General features: G+C 60.3%; 1 protein-coding gene across 2 annotated transcripts in view; it reads left to right on the top strand.

Moving 5' to 3' along the window:
• The window catches only part of PXDN (peroxidasin), a 64116-nt gene that overhangs the window by 16641 nt on the left and 23134 nt on the right, over positions 1-24341 (top strand). Inside the window, exons 2-9 of one of the 2 annotated variants that reach the window (XM_044262149.1) lie at positions 10868-10939; positions 11900-11971; positions 15139-15210; positions 17982-18053; positions 18770-18841; positions 19903-20072; positions 21013-21130; positions 22559-22728. In XM_044262149.1, coding sequence (XP_044118084.1) covers positions 10868-10939; positions 11900-11971; positions 15139-15210; positions 17982-18053; positions 18770-18841; positions 19903-20072; positions 21013-21130; positions 22559-22728 — 818 coding nt within the window. The remainder of the gene's footprint in view (positions 1-10867; positions 10940-11899; positions 11972-15138; positions 15211-17981; positions 18054-18769; positions 18842-19902; positions 20073-21012; positions 21131-22558; positions 22729-24341) is intronic. The other variant, XM_044262150.1, reaches the window with a different exon arrangement.

Raw genomic sequence — 24341 nt, 5'->3', positions numbered from 1 at the left:
GCGCAGGCGTGCCTTCCCGTCAGGCACTTGGACAGGTGCTCACGATGCTGACTCCGACTCCGACTCCGAATGCCGGGTCAGTCTTGAGGAGCGAGGTATGGGGGAGCCTCCTGCCGGCCGTGGGGCGCCGTGAGCAGAGTCCGAGAGCTGGGACAGCACGGGGTGCGCCTGGGGACGGGCTGGCGGCAGCGTGTTCAGGGGGCAGGAGTGGCGGGGCCCCCGCAGGTGCAGGCTGAGGACCGGAGGCTCTGCAGGGTCGGGGGCAGGGAGCGGAGTGGGCTGCGACGACGGCCATCGATGCTGGGGTCCTGGCAGAGGTTTCGGACGGAGAGACCGTCCGGGTCCCGCGCTGGCGTCGACACATCCGCGGCCGGCCCGTGAGCAAACACTGCATTCCTGAGCCGCGCGTCAAGCTGGTGTTCTGGTGTTTGTTGGTCTTTTAATGAAAGAGAACTCTATTGCTTTAATGAAGTATTTTTTTGTCCAGTTTGTTAGTTCTGTTTCTCATTTTATCCACATACACTCTAGTTTGTGTTTCTGAATGAAAACACCTTCAAAAATAACCAAATAATGCGTCTCAAAATGAGCAGTGCTTTCTTAATACCGTCCAGTGTCCCATAGGTGTTTCCCTTCCCAAGCATCGGTGTGTGCACGTCTGGGTGTGCCGCACATGCGTGTGCACAAGTGTGCGTATGTGCGTGCGTGCAGGCCGTCAGTAGTGGGCTCGCAGTGCTCCCTGGCTCGCCGCTGCAGGTTTCGGTGCGCTCCCCGGTGCGTGTCTCGCGGCATTTCTTACAGAGCGAACAGATCGGGGTCCCGTCGGGTGTCTGTGCCCCAGACGTTGGCATGTCTTCTGTGCGTGACGGGCGTCTCACCGTGTAGCCCCATGGCCGGTTGCGGAGGCGTGAGGATCCGTCCGTCCTTCTCCGGCAAGTGGATTCTTGGTGGCGCGCCATGCCCGGGTGCACGGGGCGTGTGGTGGCCCTTCCTCTCCTGGAACGTTTGGGTCGATGGATCTTTGGTTTCCTGCGACGCCGGCCAGACTCAGTCCCTGAGAGGTGCCCTCAGTGGACTCTGGGCTGTTACCGCTGCCGCCCCCCACCCCACTTCCGACTGACGCCTTCTGGGTGGACGAGAGCCCCGCAGCCGCCGTGGCCAGTCTGGCTGGAGCTGCTCCCGCGGCAGGTGGGCGGGGCCTCCGTGGTGGCCCTTCTCCCAGCGGGAACGGACCGCGTCAGGGGCGTCGTGGTGCAGCGGAGTGCGTGTGTGCACACAGGTGTATGCGTGTGTACATGCGCGTGCACACACACACGTGCACACATTATTCTTGTCTCCCATGGATGAGGCCTGGGATGCAGGGTGGAGTTTGCTCGTGCCGGGGGAGGGGTGCCCTTTGAGGCCTGTGCTGCCCACTGTGGGGGCCCTGGGTCAGAGGCTGGCGTCCAGGTCTCTGTCCCCGGAGGGCCCCAGCGGCCAGCCTGGCAGTGCGTCCTCCGCACAGCCTGCTCGGCTCCCGCAGGCCCGAGTGGGAGCCCGGCCAGGCCCGAGGGCGGGTGGACCCGTCGTCCGGCCTGTGATGCACAGACGTCACCGGGCCCAGACGCGCTTCCCCGAGAGGGGACACTCGCTTACCCACACCCGCGTCCTGTTTTCAAAACAGGACGACTGCACATGCACATTTCCGGAAAAGCAGGAGCTCCCGCCTCCGCGGCCGGGATCCTGTTGGAGCCGTCCTGCTGGGACCCTGCCCCGTTTCTTGGCTGTTTTCTTGGCTGTTTCTAATTAGGACGATGTCCGCCGGCGCGGTTTTCCCTGACACACGTAGCCGGAGAGAATGGATTTCATGCTCACCCAGGCAGGTCTCCCTGCCTCCTTGCCGGCTTAGAAGAGAGACTGGGGCCGCTTTCCCTCAAATTACACGGCTGTCCTCGGGTTAACCCCTGCGTGCCGGGTTCTCTGGGACACAACAAAACAGCCTTGGGAAAAGCCTGGTACACAATTCTGCCCCCCCCCCCACTTTGGGTCTGGAAAGTAAGAAAAATACTGATTTCATCTTTAAACACCCGTGGAGGAAGTTTGGGATTGTTTTCCCCCAGAGGAAACAGACACATGAATAGTAGGTTTATTCTGTTCACGTGTGCGGGGAGGGAAGGCTTTGCGCAGACGGGCTTCGTTGCCTGTGGCTTGAAAAGGGCACGTTCTGAACCGTGAAGCCTGGGGGTCTGTCCGTAGGACACGGTGGGAGGGACACGGCGTAGGGCCCTAGCCGGGCCTCCTTCCCTGCAACGGGGCTCCTGGATCGGGAGCTCGCGGGGCGGCGAAAGGGACTGGTCTGCAGCCGTGAGCAGTGGTGGGCAGGGCCAGGCCGTCATCGACGCCGACTCCGGGGCTGGGCGGGCTGTCACCGGTGCTGCGGACACTTGGGAACTTTTCTGCCCAAGGGCTGTTTGCAGACCACCAGCTCCAGAGTTGCCGTGGGCATCCAGAACCCCTTCCCTCCCCTGCTGGATCCCCATGCCACTGGCCCAAGCACAGAGCTGCCCTCCCGCCTCTGAGATGTCCCCGCTTCCTTCTCAACCTGCAGGACAGCGTGGGGTCTCGGGCTCAGGGTAGCCACCAGGCTGCTCCACTTTGACCAGGATGTCCCCACACGTGGCGGACATCTGGAAGCAGCAGCGCGGGCCGTGCGTCCCCCGTCCGAGCCTCTGCCTGCTCAGGCCCCCGGTGCGTCCCTTCCGTGGCCGTCTCGTTCCAGTCACATTCTTGTTGGGTTTTCGTCTGCCTGTTGTCCTGTGTGTAGCTGGGGTCCCTCTGCTTCAGGCCACATGTGGGGACCCTGTCGGAGGCAGGGGACCAGCCTTGGAGGAGTTCCTCCCTTCTGCCCTGCTCCTCCGGGGTCACCTGGGTTGTGTCACGTAATGAGGCTCTGCCCTCCCTGCTTTCTGTGTAGCCCGTGGAAGTGTGAACCCTGAGCAACAACGTTACACAGGATCGGTTAAGGGTCGCACATTACAAATCCAAGTGATGGTGTTGCCTTTTGTGCGAAGGAAATAATGTCACTAAATCCCAGAGTATTCTAGTATTTAAGTATCATTGCTGCCTTTATACATTTACTAATAAAGGGAAACCTTCCAATACCTAAAACCAAAATAGAAACTTTTGTGTAGGGTTTTCCTTTGAATGGGTCAGTACCTTGATTGAGTTCTAAAAATCAGTTTTCTTTTAAGGTTTTCTGTCCCGGGCTTCGAACTGTTCTCATTTGTTTCTGTTTTGAAGTGTATATTGGAGAAAAAAATCTGCCTGCCTTTCCTCTTTTTATTATGTACATCTCTGCGTATCCTTACCAGGCAGACTTGTAAGGCATTGATCAGAAGGCTCCCCGCAGCTGGCCTTCTGCGGAGGTGGGGGACCCTGCAGGTGGTAGGGCCGGGCCTCCCCGTTCCGCAAGCACTGGGCGCAGGGACACGGTGACAAGTCAGTGCCTGTGAGTTGGGGGGCTGCGGCCTAGTCACACCCCATTTCCCAGCCTCTCCGTAATCGGGGCCCCTGGAGCAGGAAGGAGGCTCCTCAGCCTGGAGGCCCCCCTCCCCCAGGGCAGGACCCTCCTGGGTTCTCCTGGGACTGACTGTCCTCCTCCTGTCCACCTCCCTGATGGAGCCTCCCCCACCCCGTCCACACCGGTGAGCCAGGACAGGCCTTCCTGCTGCTTCGGAGGCGCAGCCGGTGAGGGACCGTGGCGGGCCAGGTTGTAGCCCGGCCCGGGAGCCTCTGTGAGCAGCATTATCCGGGGGTGAGCGGTAGCCGCGCGTGCCCCGGTCCATGGGACGCAGACACGCAGTCCGGTTACCCACTTTCTCTGGGTTCCGGGCCGAGGGCAGGCCGCGTGGAGCAGGAGGCCCCTGGCCGCGTCTCCCCATCTCCGGGGCTGCCGGCCGAGCAGAGGGCGGTGCTTGCTTTTGTCCTGGGCCTCCTGGCGCCCTTGTCCGGGAAGTAGCCCCCACGTCTGCAGGTTCCCGTGCGTGCCACCCGGAAAAGGGGTGCTCGGCCTGCCCTCTGGGATGGGGGGGCCAGCAGGGCTGGAGGGGCCCGCCCGGCGACGGGAGCCGTCAGAGCGTTACCGCGTTCTACAAGCACCGTCCGCAGCGGTGCGGGATAGAAGGCGAGTCCATGGGCCTCCAGCACCTGGCGTCCGGCCACCCTAGAGTTCTGGAAGTCGGACGTGGGTTAGGCCCTCCTCCTGTTCTGTCGCAGGCTCTTTGCACGTCAGGGCGTCACGGCCAGGGCCCTGCATGGCCGCCGTGTGTCAGCCGGCCTGGTCGTCTCTGCGGGGCGGCCGGCCTGGTCGTGTCTTGTCCAGAAACACCTGCTCGTATGCGTTTCATTACTCTGCACTGGGTTTCCCTTTGCTGACCTGCAATTTTTTTTTTTTTTTTTTTTAAATTTTAGTAGCTTGGGTAGAGAAGGGAGTTTGTGCCTTTTCCTTACAGACAACATAGGCCTCCCGGGCTTAGCAAACCCTTGAATGCGAATCAGGGTCAGAAAGACCTCTGGAGGCAGGACGGATGGGCCAAGATAAACAGGATGAAATTTGTGTCTGCGCTGGCTTTGAGTCATGCTTCAGAATCGCGCCGGTGGTCCCCGGGGAGGAAGGGGACCAACGGGGAGGGCCACGCCGAGTCAGCCCCTGAGCCTCCTCTTGGGACGTTGTTTACGTACAGTGACGAGCCGGAGGGGATCTGTGTGCCTCCTTCCCCGCTTGGCTGGGGATTTTCTGGGCTAAGCCACCCTGGGCCTCCTCTCGTCCTGCCTTCCCTTGCTCGCGAGGACGCCTAGAGCCTCCCTCCTGCCTCGGTCCTCTGCTCCTTCAACTCCTTCTCTCTGCCCTCGTCCTGTCCTCTTCTCCCTGCGTCCCTAAGCTTTTTATCGCCGGTGTTTTGTGTGCGTTTGTGCCGCCTCTAATTATCTCTGAAAGAAGGTAGAGACGGAAGCCAATGAACGTGATTTATCATCGTGTACAAATGTTCTGTGATTGTAGCCACGACTTCTGTTTTTTCAGATCTACTCAGGAAATACTGAATTAAACTGTATTTTTAAAAGATTTTGCTCATTTGTTTGAGAATGAGAAAGAGAGTGAGCGAACAGGGAGGGGCAGAGGCGGACAGAGAGGGAATCCCACACAGACTTCGAGTGGAGTGTGGAACCCCACACGGGCGCCGTCTCAGGACCCCAAGTTCAGAGCCTGAGCCAAAACCAACAGTTGGAATCTCAACGGACTGTGTCGCGGGGTCGCCCGTAAGTCACCCTTTAGAAAACGTGAGCTGCGCACGTGCGGGTTTTAGGGGAGATGTAAAGGGAAAGGCCCAGTGAAGCACAGGCCAGAAGGCCCCAGACAGGCGCTCGGTTCTGTCTTCGGAGAGGGTCGAGTTCCCGCCCAGGTGATGCCGAGCTCTGTCCGTCTGTCCCAGTGGAGGACACGAGGGTCCCGGTCAGAGACAGATGCCCTTACTGCTTCCACTCGGCAGCCAGCGCCGCGTCCTGCTCCTGTGGTCCCTGAGTCCTCGAGTCCGTTGGCGGTGATGTGGGGCTCTGCTCCGTGGGGGACGGGAGCGCTGAGCCTGGAGATGGCCTTCAGGGCGAGTGGGGGGCAAGCTGCCCTTGGACTGCACAGGACATGGCCTCATCCTTCAAGGCGGCCAGCTGCACACACTGCCCCAAGGGGTGGCCCCAGGGCAAGCGGTCTGTGCCACATTCTCAGGACAGCCTGCGGAAAGAGGCGGGCTTGGGGTGGGTGCTGTCCACGCTGGTCAGCCTGTTCGGGGAAGGCAGTGGGCTGTGGGAGCTGTGTTTGAAGATGGGCACACGCACGCCAGCCTCAGAGGTGTGACGGGTCTGTGCTTGCGTCTGCTGAAGAAGAGCAGACCAGAACCTGCTCTGGCTCAGGGAGTGTGTCCTGCGGGCCGCCCTCTCCTCCAGGAGCCGGGACGGTCCCGCCGGACTGCAGGGCTCCTCGTTGTCACTGCCCACAGGGCCCGCTGCCTGCCGTCCTCTCGTGTGCTGACCCCCACCGCGCTCTGCTCAGGGGCAGACCTCCATCTGTCTGTGCTTTCTACTCAAGACCTCCCTCCATCTCCTGAGCCCCAGCCCCGCCTCCTTGAGCCCAGCCAGAGGCATGACGGTGAGGGTCCCATGTGGGGAACACGTCAGGGCCCGCTTCCCCGCGGGGTCACGGACTGTGCTGTCTCTGTGGAAGTGACCAGTCTCCAGCAGGTGCACAGCACATGTCGGCTCTTCGATGGGTGACTGTCCTCTCTCCCAGCAGTTCTGCTTGCAGGAGCCTGTCCAGAAATACTACTGCAAAGATCCAGACGCTACTAACAGAAAGGTAGTCATTGCCTGCTGTTTGTAATGCGCAGACCGATGGCGGTCCGTGACCCCTGCGGGAGCCCAGCAGTGAGCGCAGACGGGGCCCCTGGGTAGTGGGAGGGCATGAACTGAGCTTACTCAGGGGAGGGAAGCGAGTGAAGGGCGCAGGTGCACGGCATGTGGCTCTCCTGCTAGAGAGGAGGGAACCGGAGCCGGCGGCAGTGAGCGGGGAGGGGTTGCAGGAAGAGCAGAGGGTCCCCCGTGAGGGGAGGGGGAGGCGCCCCAGCGAGGTTGGGGGACGGCACTGAACCACAGGCACACAGTGGTGTGCCCCAGGGAGGGCGCGGCGGGCTGTCCTCAGAGACGCTGGTGACGGGTCCATGTGCCTTTCGGGAGGGCGGGGCCCTGAAGAGCGGGTGCTTGCGTGCAGGGCTGGTCCCGGCTGCCGGCCGCTGCGTCGGGATTCTGAATCTGCCCCGGACGTTTCTCATGAAGGATCCCGTTAGCGCAGGTGCCTCCTGCAGTTCTTTGCCGTTACGCGGCGTAGACGGCCTCTAAACAGACGGTCGTGGCTTTGCCCAAAGTGGTCACTGCCGTTGGCACCAAGCCTGGCGCAAGTTCTTCCTTTTCTGCACGCCGGGGTGCGGTGTACCGACCGGAGATCGGCGTGCCCTGTAACCACCGAGCTGCAGGAATCCACCTAAAATGACGTGTATCCCCACAGGGCCGCTTGACCTGGTCTTGGAGGCCAAGTCCTGACCAGACGCGATGCCCTCGCAGGACAGGGACAGCCTGTGCAAGGGTTTCTGCGGGAGGGACGAGGGCATCCGGTGGGCGCGGCCACGGAAGGGGTCTTGCCGGAGAGCGGGGGTGACGTCTGGGTGCTGGGAATGGGTGGCAGGAGTGGGCGGTGTTGGGTCCTGAGTGACATGAGGTCTCCGATGGGGCCGGGGCTCTCCGTGCGGACTTTCTATGGCTGTATCAGCTCCTGCTGCAGCGCCTAACCCGTGTACCAGTGCGTTAACCGCTCTGAACTCGGCTCGCCACCCCCAGGGTGTTCACATCTGACGTGCGTGTCCCCGCACCCCAGGTCTCTGCGAGGCCCCCCCTGCCCGGGCGCTCAGAACTGGGGTGCGGCGGCTGACAGGTGCGGCCTCCTTCCATGCCTTCCCGGGGCTCCGGGCACGAGCCTCACACCCGCAGGCCGGGCTTGCGGCATCCGGAGGTGGCCGAGGCGTCTGTCCCGCAGCGGCCTGCTTGCCAGGTTCTGGGGCTTCCGCGTGTTTCCCTCTGTGTTGGGTCTGACAGGGAGCGGGCGTCAGAAGCTGCCTGTGCCCAGCCGCCATCCTTCCTGAGGACTTGGGGCCTGGCTTCTTGGTGGTGGTATGTCCCGACCGAGTCTGTTGCGCGCCCGTGCACGTCGCGTTCCCCGTTCCAGGGGACGTCTTCTCCACGTACGCCAGGGGGTTCTGACCGAGTCCTGGGCGAGCCCGCGTTCATCCCATGCGAGGACAGAGCTTCTCGTCACCTGTGTTCACGCTGCGGCTCAGCTAGCCCGTCTGTGCCCCTGATTCGGACCCATTTCCCACGGGGGACGTGGCCTTCGGAGACACCCACCCTCCTCTTGGGGACGTGGTTTCGGCATCTCAGCAGCCAAACCGCCGCCGTGTCCTCACTGTGGATACAGATCAGCTTCTCCTGGATTTAAGAGCCACAGATCGGTGCAGGGGGCCGCGTTCCCAGAGAGCGTGCTGGTGGCTCTGGGGACCAGGAGAGCGCACGGTGAGGGCCGGGTCCACCGCCCAGGGCAGCTGGGGACCGACGCCTGGGGCCTCCGCTACCCTGGACCCTGACCCAGAGCCAAGAAGCAGATGCCCCAAAGTTCCACATTTCGTTTGCTTGCTCCTGAGTCAGCACAATTCATTTTAGTGACTTAAATACTTTCTGAAAAGCCTTTTCTCGCACGGTAAACTAGAACTGATTGTTCAAATCATTTACGACGCTTGAGTTGGCTCAAAATGGTCAGATTCCTTAAAAGTTTATGAACATCAGGAGAGGTCAGTGAGGGTCAGGAGGGAAGCGTCACTCCTGACATAGACCAAGTGTTGCTCCGGGAGCCCTTTCTTGGTTTCCCAGGGCTGCCTGCGCAGAGCCCCACGCATGGAGCTCCCGCCGAAGTCGTCAGTTCGCAGGTCTGGGCGGCAGCCGCGGTCGAGGATCCGGTCCTTCCGGGGCGCTGGGAGAGAATCACGCCACCTCCCGTACTCCCTGCCTTGGCTGGCCTGTGGCCGGATCTCCCCCTTCTTTGAGGACAGCAGTCCTGCTGGAGCAGGGCCATCCTCGTGCTGGGGTGATCTTGTTTTAAGTAGGTGCCTCTGCAGAGACTCGTCCACATCTACTCAGTGGCACCGAGTCGGACTTCATGGGAATGGGGGCCCCCAGTTGCTCCCATAGTAACCCTGGGACTCCATATTATGGGGGTTGAGCCTGTGAGCAGGGAATCTTTTTTTTTTTTTAATTTTAAATTTTTTAAAAAATTAAAATTTTTAAATTTTTAAAATTTCAGTGTTCCAGAATCTGTTGTTTGTGCACCACACCCAGGGCTCCATGCAATCGGTGCCCTCCACAATACCCACCACCAGGCTCACCCAACCCCCCACCCCCTTCCCTCCAAAACTCTTAGTTTGTTTCTCAGAGTCCACGGTCTCTCATGGTTCATCTCCCCTTCTGGTTTCCCCCAACTCACTTCTCCTCTCCATCTCCCCATGTCCTCCGTGTTACTCCTTATGCTCCACAAGTAAGTGAAACCATATGATAATTGGCTCTCTCTGCTTGACTTATTTCACTCAGCATCATCTCCTCCAGTCCCGTCCATGTTGCTACAAAAGTTGGGTATTCGTCCTTTCTGATGGAGGCATCATACTCCATAGTGTGTATGGACCACATCTTCCTTATCCATTCGTCCGTTGAAGGGCATCTTGGTTCTTTCTACAGTTTGGCGGCCGTGGCCATTGCTGCTATGAACATTGGGGTACAGATGGCCCTTCTTTTCACGACATCTGTATCTTTGGGGTAAATACCCAGGAGTGCAATGGCAGGGTCGTAGGGAAGCTCTATTTTTAATTTCTTGAGGAATCTCCACACTGTTCTCCAAAGAGGCTGCACCAACTTGCATTCCCACCAACAGTGGAAGAGGGTTCCCCTTTCTCCACATCCTCTCCAACACATGTTGTTTCCTGTTTTGTTAATTTTGGCCATTCTGACTGGTGTAAGGTGATACCTCAGTGTGGTTTTGATTTGAATCTCCCTGATGGTTAGTGATGATGAACATTTTTTCATGTGTCTTTTGACTGTTTGTATGTCTTCATTGGAGAAGTGTCTTCATGTCTTCGGCCCATTTTTTTTACGTGATTGTCTGTTTTGTGTGTGTTGAGTTTGAGGAGTTCTTTATAGATCTTGGATATCAGCTCTTTATCTGTACTGTCATTTGTGAGTATCTTCCATTCCCTGGGTTGCCTCTTTGTTTGTTGGCTGTTTCCTTTGAGCAGGGAATCTTAAGTTTTCCAAGACTCTTTGATAAAGAAAGTGGTCTTTATTTACTTTTCTGTGACTTTCATAAATACTGCATTTATAGACTAATTTAAAATGATAGATTTTAATTAAATTTACAGCTTTTATGTTTCTTACTTTAATTGATAGATTTTAGTTCAGGGGGTAAAAATGGGCATGTGCACACCTTCTGCCCCTGAGCTTGTGGTCCCGGAGCCTGGCCTCGTACCTGTTCCGTGGAGGGGCCCCTCCACCAGCCGCTTCCCCCCATGCCGCCAGCAGCCGCGGGCAGCCCTGTCTCTCCGTGGACGTGGCCTCGTGCTCTGGTCTCCCCTGGGCTGCCCAGGTCGTCCCTCTGTCCGCAAGAAAGCAGTAGCTGTGCTCCAGCACACATGTACCATGCACGAGAACCGCGTGGAAGTGTGGAGTTTGGGCTGACACGCCGGGTGTGTGGATCTTCCCGGCTCACCGGGAGCTCTGAACTCATCCAGAAAACATTGCAGTCGGTTCGCGGCGGGACCCCCGAACCCCAGCTCGAGAGACTGTGGAGAGGCTGCCAAAGCACTGTGGCTCTCCCAGAGCCGGGGCCGTCCGCACCGGTCGACGCTGGGTTTGTGGGGGGAGGGCTCGCGCACCCTCAGGGTCGGCAAAGGTGGGGGTGTGGTTCCTCGCGCACCCTCAGGGTCGGCAAAGGTGGGGGTGTGCTTCGAGGAGGTTTTATTTGCCGGCGTCCCAGCACACTCCCGAGACGTGGTCTCGCCGCCGTCATCCGGACGAACGCTCACTCGTCCCGCTGGCCTCCGTGAAGGCACGTCTGGTCCAGGACCGGGGCTGCGGGGTTCCATTCCTTACGTGGCCCAGCGTCGTGCCGGAACTCCGTGAGAGGACACTGCACCGGTGACGCCTGCATATTTCTCTGCATAATTGCATTTCTTGTTTGTGTTTTCTCCCCTAGGGATCTGCGCTTCAACAGAATCAGGGAGATCCAGCCCGGGGTGTTCAGAAAGCTGAGAAACTTGAACACGTTGTAAGTCCGAACCTCACATCCTGTTGGGACCCGGCAGGAAACAAGTGTAGACATTGTCACACCTGTCACCTGGGGTCAGCCCCGGTTATCCGTGGTCGGGCAGGAACGGGGGGCGTGGACACGGGTCGCTAGAACAGAACGTGTGCATTGAGATGTCAGGCCGTGGAACCGGAGCTCGGCCGCTGTCCTGTCTTGTCTGACATCGTGGACCTATGTGGGTCCCTCATAAGTAGGTGTGACCCAGACCCCGTGGCCATGTGTCCTCTTGTCTTTCTGTGAGGGCCTCGGTCCCAGGCTGGGCCAGATCCTTCGCCTTGGTACGAGGTGATAGGCCCCATTGCAGGGGGCAGGGGGGGCGCTTCTCCTGGCTATGAGGGCCCAGCAGGGGTGGGGGCGCCATCCCTTTGGGCACCGATGCCGAGTCCCAGGGATGGACAGATGAAGGGGACAGGCCTGACGGGCACCCAGAGGTTCTGCGGCTGACCTGGCCTCCCGTCCTATCCGGAGCCTGCCAGGACGATGCCGTCTCTGGCTCTTTGCTCCGGAGGGTGGCTACTGGCACGGGAGCCCTGGGAGCAGGATCGGTTCCCTTGCCGTCCTGGGAGCCGGTGGGGGGAGCGGTCTGACCCTGGGGAGACCACCCTGCACGTCCACGCTGGCTTTCCCCTTAGCCGAGGTGGGCAGTCCGACAGACGGCAGGACAGAGAGACGCTGCTTTGCATCGAAGAGGGCATTTGGTCAGTGTGTGGGGAGGGGCATGGCGTGCGGTGACAGGGACACCGGTCCCCCGCGAAAGCGCATCGTCCCAGGGCGAGGGCTGGCACCTTCCGTGTGCGTGGGGTGCTTGGCCGGCGTCCGGGCCGGGCTCCGCGCCAGAGTCCTCTCGCGACCTTTTCCAAGCGGCCGGAGCGTGCCCCCCGCGCGGGTCGGGGCTCGGGCCTCACTCAGACTCTCTCGCAGGCTTCTCAACAACAACCAGATCAAGAGCATCCCCAGCGGAGCGTTCCAGGACCTGGAGAATTTGAAGTATCTGTAAGTGGACCGTCCGTGCTTGGCCCTCACGCTCACGCTTGTTCCCGACCGGGAGCCGCCGTTCGTGCGGGCGCGGCCGTCTCCGGGTCCATCTCCACAGGCACCGAATGGATGTTGGGCTCGGGTTTTAAATGCGAGTTTGTCGGTGTGAAGCACGCGGCCGTGGGGCGCTCGGGGTGTGTGCTCAGCCGTCGGGCACGTGGGAGCGCGGAGCGTGAGGGCCGGCCCCGAAGGCCGTGCGGGGCGGGGGGCTCGCGGCCCTGCTCGGCTGCAGGCGGCCTCTCGGGCCGTGGGCGAGGTGCGAGGGTGCCCTGGTCCGCTGATTGCCCCGTCGTCCTCCGACGGACGTCACCTCCTCCTCTTTTTAGGTAGTAAAATTGTAGTTTGCCGTTTGAGACTGATTTTAGTCAATCCCTACATGAGCACTGACACGTGAGCTCGGCAGTTAGAAGACGACCTTGCAAGCTCGTGCCGGCCTCCCCGCCGTCGGGCACTGTCTGCAGGGCGGGAAGCGTCAGGACCCACGTTCCAGAACCTTCCTGCTGTAGAGAAAATTGCGCGTCGTGGGCTTTGAGCAAGTTACTCTTTCTTTTAAGACTTCGATGAGCTTTTAGAGAGAACCACTTTAATGAGAGATTGAGATCAGGGACTTTTTTGGGAAATTTATGTCCTAAACGCACGTGAGTGTCTAGAAGTCACGTTGATTTTTAAAATAAAGTCACATTGTTAGTGTTGCTGTGTATTTTACAAACTGTTTGGTTTCCAATGTCATTGGTTCTTAACCGTGTTTACAGAGGTACGTACCCCTCAGTGAAGGCCGTTGTTAGGCATAAATACTTTTCCATTACTTTCGGCGTAGTTTGTTAATCTTTGCAGTAGAATAGAATTAGAATTAGAATAAAATAGAATAACATACAGAATTACTAAGCCTTGTTGCTTATTTTAAAAATGAGTGAAGGGCCTTTTATTCTTGAGTTTTTATTGATTTGATTTGTTTTATTTTTAAATTCTAAGTGCTGTACAAGGTCCAGAAGAAAGGTTTTGGTTTCGTAGAAAGTAGGTTCCATGAGCTGAGTGAGTGTGTGTGTGTGACTTCAATTTTTTATTTTGCTTTTGGCTTAAATTAATTAAGAACAACTTATTATTTAACCTGCAAACATTTCGTGTTAAATACTTTGGGATGCCCCATTTTCCACTTAAAATGATTTTTTCTAAGGAAGGCTTCGTAAGCCTCTCCTGCCGGCCGCTCCCCTTCGAGGCCCCGTGCCCCAGCCTCCTGCCCCCACGTCCGCGATGGCCCCTGGTGGATGACACCTGGTCCCTGCGGGGGGTGTGCCGTGGTCAGCGGGACCTGGGGTGGGGTGCTCGTGAGCAGGACCCCAGGAGCAGGGGCAAGAACGGTCCCCCCGGAGCCGGGCCTCGGCAGGAGACGGCCCCGCCGCGAGCCGGTGGAGGACACTGCAGCTGCAGGGCGGGCTCCCCCGGAGCTCACTGGTTACGGCTGCCGTGACGACTAGTCTGTGCTCTTCGAAGCTGAGCACGGGTTATGTGCCGGACCCCAGCGGCTTGTGGGACGCTGTCCGCCTTCCCTCCACGGACGCTGCCAGACGGTGCGGTTACGTCCTGGGAGGAGCCTCCCGTCCAGAGGGGACCCTGGTGTCAAGTGCTCTTCAGAACCCACTATCGGAGGACGGTCCGTGCCCATGATTTTAGGAAGATGGAGGCTGGTCCCACGCCCTCGGAAACACACACCGCCCGTGTTAGCTCCGCTGTCGCGCACTCCCGTGGCCTTTAACGTGTGTGTGGACAGACGCTGCCATCAGGCGGTCGCCCCGCCGTCCCAGAGGAATGAGCCCGAAACCCCGCTGGGCCGTAAGGGAGCAGGGGCTCCCACCAGAGCGTAAGTTCTGGGGCCAGGCCATGTTCTTTCTGGTTTCCACACGCTTGCTGACCCCCGGTGATCCCAGCGGCCGCCCCTGCTCTGCACACCGGCGGAGACTTTAGGGTCACAACCACACTAGCCGGCGGCCGGCGGACGACTCCGTCCCACGGGGCCCGGCTCTGCACCGGCTCTGCTGCGGCACTGGGTCCTGGGCCGGCGGGGGCGACGCCTGTTCGCGCAGAGGCTGTGGCTCTCCGTGGGGTCCGTTCGGCGGACGAGCGCGAGGGAGAAGGATTAGCCGCTGCGTGGGGTGGCGGCGGTCAGAGGCAGCGGAGCAGGGCCCGTGAGGCTGCCCGCCCCGACCGCAAGGACAGGCGGGGCCGCGCACACCGTCTGGGACCGGAGCGTGCGGTCGCAGGGCGTTAACACAGAGCAGGCCTGTTCGCTGGAGTGGGCGGGCGGGCAGACACCCTGCCGGCCGATGCTGCGGTGCCGGGAGACCCTGCGGATGGCAGGGAGGGGCCAGCGTGGCTCTGAGGTCGTGAGTGGGGACGAAGCAGGGCAGACACACGTCTCTGCCCCGATGCTCTGTCTGAGGCGCAGGACGCCGTTGCCTTCCCGTGACCTGCCACGAGCCGGTGTGTGCAGGACGGTGCCGACCCCGAGTCCCGTCCTGGGTGCGGGGCACTTGGAGGCGCCTCACCTTGTGGCTCTGCCCAGAAGTCGGCAGACTTTCTGGTACGTGGCAGCACGTCTCTGAGACTTCGTGGGCCGCTCGGCTCTGCCGTGGCGGCTTGGCTCTGCCACGTGGCCCCGATCGGCCGTGGACTAAGTTGATGTGTCCGTGTTAGTCACGGGCACAGAAGTTCAGGTTCCGAATAACTTTCCTGTGTCGTGAACTGTTAGTCTTCTTTCGCAATTTTCAACCGACGAAAAAGGTAGAAACCGTTTTTCGCTTACAGACTGCGTGAGAACAGTCTCTGACGCTCCCGCCCGCCCACCTTGCCCCCGTCTCGTGAGAAGGGGATTCTGCTGGGCGAAGACATGTCTGCTTCGTATTGGGGCTCTCCGGAAGACGGGGTGGGGGGTGGACAGCCTGCCGGGGGAGACTTCCCTTTGAGGAAGGGCCGGGAACCTCCGTGAGGGGAGCCGCGGCGCCGTGTCGGGGTTTGGTCCGTGTTATGATACAGTCGTGAATTTGGAACTGCCCCACGTGTCAGCGCAAGCCTTCTCTCCTCTGACGTTGTGGCCTGTCGTGTGCTAACGCTCCCGTTTCTTGTTTCAGCTATCTGTACAAGAATGAGATCCAGTCAATTGACAGGCAAGCATTTAAGGGACTTGCCTCTCTAGAGCAACTGTAAGTGTCCCCCCCGCACGTGGCTGTCTGGGATGCCACCCGCCCCTTGCCTCTTGTAGGGCCGATGAACTAAGTCTGCTGTTTGCACGATGCATGCCTGTACTAACGGGGACGTAGGGAGTGCGTGCATGCGGTAGAAAGAGCAGTTCTGTCTGAGCCCCGGCCCCACCAGGGCACGGCCCCGGTCTCTGCTGACGGCGGCCCGTGCCCAGCGTCCCTGAGACCAGGCAGGCCCCGCCTCCACGGTGCTCCCCATGCACAGCAGGGATGGACGTGTGAACCAGGGAAGGTCTTCGGGGCGGGTCTCCGGGCAGTGGGGGACGAGGAGGATGGTTTCATTGTACCTGTTTCCTTTAGTGACTCTGCACTCGTCCGCTTCCTTTCTGCATTTATGTCATTATTCTGGAGAAAATGAGCTTTTTTCCTGTGTTTCTAGTTAGTGTGTGTCGGATGTTGTTTCTTTGGCGGCATATGAAGGCAGCAGGGTTTTTTGAGTAGAATTCCTGGTGAGAGCTTTTTCTGGTGGGAAGGGGCTGAGCTGGTTCCGAGGCATTTCAGACGGCCGCACGGTTACGGTCGCAGGGCTGGACGCGGCCGTCGGCTGTGACGCGGCCCGACGTTCTTCCGCGGCGGCTGTCCACGCGTCTGCGTGGCTCCTCCGCTTGCCGGGCACAGGCCCGTCTCCGGAGACGCCGCGGCAGAGACAGGGCAGAGCCGGGGCAGGGGCTCCCCCAAACACAGACCATGCGCGAGGGTCTCGGGGTCTTGACTCCGGTGCGAGCCGCTCTGCTGGGTTTGCGGGCACCGCCGGCGGCAGGACGGGGAAGCCGCTGTGCGTCGCGTCCGTGCGGTGCCCCCGCAGGGGAGGAGGGACCGAAAGTTAGAGGCCGCGGTGGACGGCGAGTCGGTGAAGGACACAATCCGGACGCCTGACGCGCCTCTCCTGGGGCCCAGCATCCTCGTAGCCGTCGCCCCGGGAGCCGTCGGACTGAAACAAGCCGGAGTCCGGCGGTGCTCGCCCTGACGGGGGGCGAGGAGGACGCAGGCGGCGTCTGGGGAGACGTGAGGCTCCGGCCCCGGGAGCGGCGCGTCCGGTCGTGCTGGAGACGGCGGGTCCGGGTCCGGAAGCCGCCACAGCCCGGCTCGGGCAGCGAGGGTCTGTCCGCCAGGACGCGGCTCCCTTCCTTCCGTGGGTGTCTGACGGGCCACAGACACGCTCAGGACCGGGTCCCCGCCCGCAGACGAGGCTGTTCCTGTGGGTGCGCGCTGTCGTCCGGGGGGCTGGGTCCTGCCGGGGCTCCCCCCCATGCCGGGAGCCCCTCTCGCCCTTCAGAGGCCAGCTCGAGGGTGCCGGGGGTCTGCGGAGCCTGGGCTGTCCCGCTCGTCCTGTGTGCTGAGCACGTGTGACCAGAGTCAGGCAGCATAGGTTGGGGCTGGCGCCCATGGCTGGCTTGGGGCCGTGGAGGGCAGGGGTGCCCCGCCTGCCCAGAGCTGTGGCCTCAGCCTTGTCTCTGAGGGCCGTGGAGACAAGCTTCAGTGAATCAGGGCAAGGAGGCTCTCCCTCCTCCCTCCTCCCTCCTCCCCCTCCCTCCTCCCCCTCCCTCCTAGGACGCCTCCCCAGCACCCACCTGCCTGCTAACGGGGGGGGGGGTGGTCTCCTTCAGGCTTCTCCTGTGACAGGGACTACATTCCCCCCCACCCCCGCTTCAGGCTCCCATACACCCTGCTCGCGGGCGTCCCCCCAGGAGTGGAGGACGACGGGCAGGACATGGCTCTGTGCTCTGCAGCCGCGTTTGCGACCTCCCAGACTCGGGGTCCCCGTGGTGCCCTCCCGGGAGCTGGGCCAGGGAGGCACAGACAGGCAAGGAAGCACAACTGACCTTGGGTGACCTTGCAGTCCCAGGAATTTCAACATTGGTGATGGTCTCTGAGCATCCAGGGTGCGTTTTGAGAACGCTTTCTGCCTGGTGTTACGGTTCATGATGAAACCCGTAACCGCCCGTGTCCGTCTGTCCCTGCCGCTCTGCCGGGCCCTGCGTGAGTGAGCTGGGGGGGGGCAGGGATCTCTCTTCTCCGCATGTTGTGGGGGGGGCACACGGGGCAGAGCACCCTGTCTCACGGCCGCGTCCAAGCCTGTGTCCACTGTGTCACTTAAGGGGAAAAACACCGATTTTCACAGTGAGAAAGGCAGTATTTAGGAAAATGAGAGGACATTAGTTGTACTGAGAAATGTGTAGATTGTGGAAAGCCAGGAGACACAGCAGAAGATGAGTAAATGCTGGATATTTGTGTGATTGAGCACATTTGAGGAAACGTGTGACTTTGCGCTTCGTTGTTTCTGTGGTTACCTGTGTGCTCGGTCAGTGTAAGCCCCCCGCCCCCGGGAAATTCAGAGGTTAGAGGATCGAAGGTGTTCATACACGTACAGATGTGCCGTAGGGGGGCTACGGGAACTCTTCCTGCAAAGGCCCACATACCGCGCGGAGGTCACGGCCGGGCAGTCTGGCCCCGTGCGTGGGGGGCCTCGGTCAGGGTCACCGATAGCCGTTCACTCCTCCAGTCTGTGCCCAGTTTTTAATCGTATCTAATCTTAGGATTTGATGATTTCACTTGTTTTCCATGTAATGTAGGGAATCTAGGGAGGTACTGACATAAGAATTTGAAAGGCCTTAGGAAACTTTTTTGAGCAGGAAATCTAGATCTGCGGAAGTAAAACTGTTTCAAGTCTGTTTCTTCTCTCTGTCTCTCTCTCTTTTTTTATATTTGTCTAGATATCTGCACTTTAATCAGATAGAAACTCTGGACCCAGAGTCCTTCCAACATTTGCCGAAGCTGGAAAGGCTGTAAGTTGCATTTCCTCCCGTCCCCGAGTCTGCCCGCGGCCCTGGGCCGTGGCGCTGTCCAGGTTCTGTGGGAGGTGGGGAGGCCACTGTCTGTCCAAACCTCAGAACTGACCGTGCAGAGTGCCTGCTCCTTGTCTCTCAATTCAGAAGCAGGACTGACAAGGTCTGTTTCTTCGGGAATGGTGATAAAAATAGAAAAAAAAAAAATGAAAACAAAAAACAAACCTTGGATCTTTTCTGGGCTAAATAATATTCTCAGGTTCATTTGCATGAAATAATGCAATCACTGAGTTTTTTTTTTTTTTCAAATTTTTAAATATTTCCAATTTATTTATTTTCAGAAAAACATTATTCATTATTTTTTCACCACACCCACTGCTCCATGCAAGCCATGCCCTCTATAATACCCACCACCTGGTACCCCAACCTCCCACACCCCCGCCACTTCAAACCCCTCAGATTGTTTTTCAGAGTCCATAGTCTCTCATGGTTCACCTCCCCTTCCAATTTACCCAAAAGCACATACCCTCCCCAATGTCCATAACCCTACCCCCCTTCTCCCAACCCCCCTCTCTCCAGCAACCCACAGTTTGTTTCGTGAGATTAAGAGACTGAGTTATTTTTTTAGAAGCTGCGTTTTTGGACTGTTCATACTCTTTTCTACACATGTAAGAAGGATTTTAGATGTTGGTTTGTTGTATTGTCTCTTTCAACAGATTCTTACATAACAACCGAATCACACATTTGGCTCCAGGAACATTCGATCACTTGGAATCCATGAAGAGACTGTGAGTGTGTGTTCTGCGCAGCCCCGTGTCCCCGCGGCTTTGACCGGCCCCGAGCTGGGCTGCGGAGTGTGGGTTCCTCTCAGGAAAGGGCAGGAGGCCCTGCACCCTTGGAGCGGGCACAGCCGGGGGGCCCGGCGATGCGGGGGCTGTACCAGCAGATCGACCCTTTCATAGGCAAGCGAGACATTTCTAAAATCAATTTGAAATTCTTCAGATTAATTTTTTTATTATTTATTTATTTGACAGAGAGAGACACAGCGAGAGAGGGAACACACGCAGGGGGAGTGGGAGAGGGGGAAGCAGGCTTCCCACCGAGCGGGGAGCCCGATGTGGGGCTCAGTCCCAGGACCCCAGGATCATGACCTGAGCTGGAGGCGGAGGCTTAACGACGGCCCCCCCAGATGCTCCTTCAGATTCATCTTCAATGCCATGCTGCGGTTTCAGTGGTGGGAGGAAGGTCCCCCGAGAAGGACTCTGTCCTGTTCCCCGCGCTAGGCGTTCCCACACCTAGACGTGAAGCGCGCGGGCCTCCCAGTGTCTCGAGGCCCCTGAAGACACGGCGTCTTGGGCCGGGTGGTCCCGTCACAGGAGTAGAGGAGCGTGAGGGCCGGTTACCGGACGCCTCCCTGCGCTTTGCCCAGGGGCCTCGGGCTGCTGTGCGGCCGTCCCCGAGGGTATGTGGGGAGCTTGGCGTCCGGCGGTGCAGGTCCGGCGCGGAGAGCCGTGAGGTAAGACTGCGTCGCTGGCTCTCACGACTCCTGGATAAAGCCGGCGGCGGCCGCGCTGGAAACGGCGCTGTGGGCAGCTAGGAGAAGCACTTCCGTGTTCGGGAGATAAACGGCAGCAGAGAAGGTGCCAGAAACAGGGTGCTGGGGCAGCCGGCGGGGCCCCTGCATGGGGAGCTGGCCGACGTGGGTCCCCTTCCCACTCTGCCTCCGTGGACGGACGCGGCCTCCGGCCGACGCTGCCTCCTGTCCTGTGCGCGGCCGCCCCAGCGGCTTGTGGGCCCGGCCCGTGCGCGGTGGGCCAGACCCCACGTCCCACGGTCTTCCCCCCGCCAGGCGGCTGGACTCGAACGCGCTGCGCTGTGACTGTGGGATCCTGTGGCTGGCGGAGCTGCTGAGAACCTACGCCCAGTCGGGGCATGCGCAGGCGGCCGCCACCTGTGAGCACCCGCGGCGCGTGCAGGGCCGTTCGGTGGCCTCCGTCACACCCGAGGAGCTGGACTGTGGTGAGTGAGCCCGGCAGAGGGAGGCGCCCCACGCCTGTCTTCCGTGTCGGGGTCCCCAGATGGCGTCTCGGTGGGACCCGGCCAGGATGCTCCTGTGTGACCATCGGAGCGACTGTCGTCTTCCGGCTCCTGGCACGTGCTGTCTCTCCTGCCCCCCACGCCCCTGCCCCACAGGCCTCCAGTGCACATGAGCAGGGGTACTGGGCTGTGGGCACCTCGGGGACAAGCCCGAGTGCTCCGCTTCCCCTGGAGTCAAACCTGTCCCACCCGGCAGAGTCCCCTGGGCCAGCCCTGGCGTCCTCGTCGGGCGTCTGCTCCCTCGTCTGGAGCACAGGCCGTCCTGGCTCCCACCACTGGCCGGCTCGGACTCGACCCATCGGGGCGTCTGGGCCAGGCTCGGCCGCGGTGGGTGCTCTGTCTGCCTCCCCAGCCCTGTGGTCGCAGAGACAGAGGACGCGGAGCAGCCGCCAGTTAGCAGACTGGAGGAGGGGTCATCCCCTCCGGCCTGGGCCGTGGGAGGGGGACACACCTGGGGGACAAGGGACAAAGTTCCACTGCCGTGCCCTGCATGGGAGAGTTTCCTGCTCTCGGGGCTGCTGTAGCTCGAAAGCATTATCTTCTGTCTTACTAAAATCTTCCGCGGGGTGCGCCGTGCACACAGGTCCCTTGCTCTCCGGGAGGGTGAACAGCCGCTGGGGCCTTGCCGGGTGCCCGTCGTCACCCAGGCTGTTCGCGGCACATCTGAGGGTCGGGACGGGCCGGCTAAGGCCTCAGCGCATCTCTGCAGAGAACCCGTCTGTCCTCCTTGTGGGAGCATTTGTGGCTGGGATAGATGGTTCGCTTGGGATTTTCTCCGGAACATGAGGAATTTGGTTTGGGTTCTTGTTTGCTTTTACGGGATGGTTAAGACCCAGAGATCTCCATTTCCTTCTTGGCACAGAGAGGCCCCGGATCACATCAGAGCCCCAGGACGCAGACGTCACCTTGGGGAACACCGTGTTCTTCACATGCAGAGCAGAAGGCAACCCCAAGCCCGAGATCATCTGGCTTCGAAATAAGTATGTCAGGCGCTGGCCGGGCTGCCTCGGGGGCACACTGTACCCCCAGACGTCCCGTGGGCTCCGCCAAGCGTGGCCCCACCCCGACACCTGTGGACGGCCCTCGGATCTTTCGTCCTCTGCCATGGAGGAGAAGGTCTAAAGGAGAGACTTTCCTGCATCACTTCTGCTGGGGGTGGGGGCATGTGGCTCCTCCTCCGGCCGTGGGTGAGGAGTGGGGTGACCTTGGTTCTTAACCCACTCATGTTCTGTGGCCGGAAATGGTGTGTCCGGTCCCTGGGGCTCTGCTGCTAGAACCCTGGGACCCGTCCTCCTGGCTAAGGAAGGCCCTTCCTGCTGGGGCAGCGCCTTCGGGGACGCCCATCGAGCGGACACTTACGTGCTTAGCTCCTTGGGCATCTGATTGGCCTCAGGAAATAGGGGTCTCCTGCCACGCACAGGCATTTTGGGGGTGTGGGGGCAGAGCTGTAGGAGGGGGCAATCCAGGGGTCAGCCCACCGAGGGCCCCTTGTTAATGAGGCCACGTTCAGGCATACGGTGAGAACCGACTTAACACGAAAGCACCTTGTCGAGGCTCCTTTTCCCGTCCTCAGGGGGACACGGACAGGCCCTCGCTGGTCGGTAGATCTCGGCTCCGTGTGTCCGGTCGTGACCGGGCGAGGACGATGCTCTGGGGACGGGAACCCAGACCGGACACTGCCATCCATCGTCCTGCCCGGCGCCGGGCGGCCGAGTCCCGCAGGCGTTCACAGAGAGAGGTTCAGGGAGCTTAGCAGCGAGCCGTCGGCGCAGGAGGAGAAGACGCCTTCCTGCCTGGGTCTGGGGCCATGACCTGGGCCCAGCGCCGTGTGGGGTGTGGCCGGCGCTGTCCCAGCCTTCCGGTCTCCTGTTGCTTTGGGTGACTCTGGGCTCGCTGGGGGTTAAGATCCAAGTTAATACGAGGAACAAGTGTGTACTTAAACGGCAGGAAAACATGGATTTGTCTGAGCCCTTTACATCTGTTTTCCTAAATAAACACGATGATAGCAGAAGTTAGAATGTTACAGCCAGGCACCCCGAAGCCTGGTGCCCGGCTTTCCTCCACCTGCTCGCCTCTGTGGGTGTCTCACCGGCCCTCAGCCTACCCGTGGGCCTGCCCCATTATCTTGAATGAATTTGCCAGAAACCAAGGAAAATGTTTCCTTGACTTTTTCCTGCTATGTTCCTTTTTCACCTTTGGAAAGGTGAAACTTTAAAACCTTACAGGCTGAACACGTGAATAATCAAGTCGGTGAATTAGAGATGTGGTGGGTCAGTCCCTGTCCTAGAAGCAGTGAATAAGCAGGACCCTGGGATGTAGGACAGTTTCCTGGTGTCCCCCAGCCCCACGGATCAGCTGTCCTGTGCTTCACGCACAAGTGCCTGAGAACCAGACGTCTGTCTTTGTAGTAATGAGCTGAGCATGAAGACAGATTCCCGCCTCAACTTGCTGGACGACGGGACCCTGATGATCCAGAACACGCAGGAGACGGACCAGGGGATTTACCAGTGCATGGCCAAGAACGTGGCCGGGCAGGTGAAGACGCAGGAGGTCACCCTCCGGTACTTTGAGTCTCCAGGTACGTGCGGAGGAGGGCACGCAGGCTGCTGCAGAGCCGCGCTCCCTCGCCGCGCCCGGCCGAGGAGGGCTGCGGGTGTGATGTGTTGGGACACGGCTGTGCTCAGTCCACAGCCAGGTGCCCTCCGCTGCAGCCTTGCAAGCTTGGTCCTAGGTGACCCTCAAGCTTTGCTCTGCTTTTTGAAAAAAAACCCACACCGTGACATTTCCTCAAAGGGGCCCGCTCGCGTGTGCTGTGTGAGCGGCGTGCGTAGGGCCACGTCCTGCTGCTTTCTTGGGACTGTCCGTGCGTTTCTGAGCCTTCCTCGGGGGTCGCTGTCACCCTTTTCCGTTGCTGCCAGCTTGGAAGTCCCGCCGTGCCCTCCGTGTCGCTGCTTGGCCCACAGCGTCTCACCCGCCTTCCTGGGTGATCCGAGTCCCAAGTTCTCGCCTCCCGCTGTCTCCAGAGCAGTCCGTCCGTCCGTTCATGCGCGCAACACTCCCCTGGTGCCAGGCCCTAGTCCTCCCGCTTCTGAATCCCGTCTTGTCTTTCTGCGTCTCTGCTGTCCCGCTGGGGCCATGACCTTTCCGCCCCGGGGAGCAGGCGTCAGGCCACTTCCCCACGCGAGGACCGGCTCTCAGGTGACACGGCCCGGAGCGAGATCACGTCTCCCACGGATTCTGGCTGCCTGTCCCTGCGGGGCGGCCTGGGGGTCCGCGGGTGACGGCACGTGGGCGGGCCTCGCGTCACGCACTTTGCACGTGTCGGCTGGAGCACGGGCCCTCCTGGTGGGCTCTGACGCTGGGGTTCTTGTCCCTGCGAACGGCGTCACGCTGCCTCGCCTGCCGTGCCAGCAGCGCTCACGTGAGGGTTGTGTCTGCGTGTCCTGTCCTCCGCCGTTCCTTAGTCACGGGGTCCCGGGTCCTGGAGCCTCAACGTTTGCCGGCACGAAAGCCGCAGGAACGGGTCTTCCCTGCCTCTTTCCTCTCCGCGGAGTTCCTGCCTCCCTCCTCCCGCCCCCAGGTGCCGCCGGCGCCTCCTTCGTCCCTGCCTTACCGTGTTCGCGGCGCTGGCTTCTCTCACGCCTGCCCCTCAGCCCCGCGTTACCTGTGGAAGCGCGGCCTGTGCACCTGGTTCTGCGGCGGGAGTCTGGGGGGCTTCCCCCGAGTCCTCGCTGTTACAGGTCCGCGTCCCTTACCCAGAGCTCCTCGGGCCGTCTCTGGAAATCAGGGATCTGGGGAGTTTGCGCAGGGGCGCGTGGCGCAGGGTGGGCCGAGCGGCGGAGCGCTGCCGTGGGGTCCGGGCGTCACCCTGTAGTCGGCGTGGCCCCACCGCGGGCAGGCCAGGTGTTACAGATTAGCGATGAGAAAAGTGTTCTGTTCGGGGAGCATTTCTGGATTCCAGAATCGGGGAGAAGGGTGTCAGCCAGAAACGTTCTAGCAACTTCCCTTTTTGCTACTTTCCACGTTGCCGAGCCCCCAGCAGAGTAACTTCTGGGTGCCGTGGTGCAAGGGTCTTGCTGGTCCTGACGCACGTGGTCGCTGCGGCCCCCGGGGGAGCGGGGGGTCTACAGCCGTGGACACCAGCGAGTGAGTTCTGTTCTGCACGGACGCCCCCCAGCAAACGCACTGGAA

The sequence above is a fragment of the Neovison vison genome, chromosome 8, assembly GCF_020171115.1.
Source record: "Neovison vison isolate M4711 chromosome 8, ASM_NN_V1, whole genome shotgun sequence".
In the NCBI taxonomy this organism is placed as follows: Eukaryota; Metazoa; Chordata; class Mammalia; order Carnivora; family Mustelidae; genus Neogale; species Neogale vison.
The sequence above is the reverse complement of the archived record's forward strand: the minus strand, read 5'-3'. Positions and strand labels throughout refer to the sequence as shown.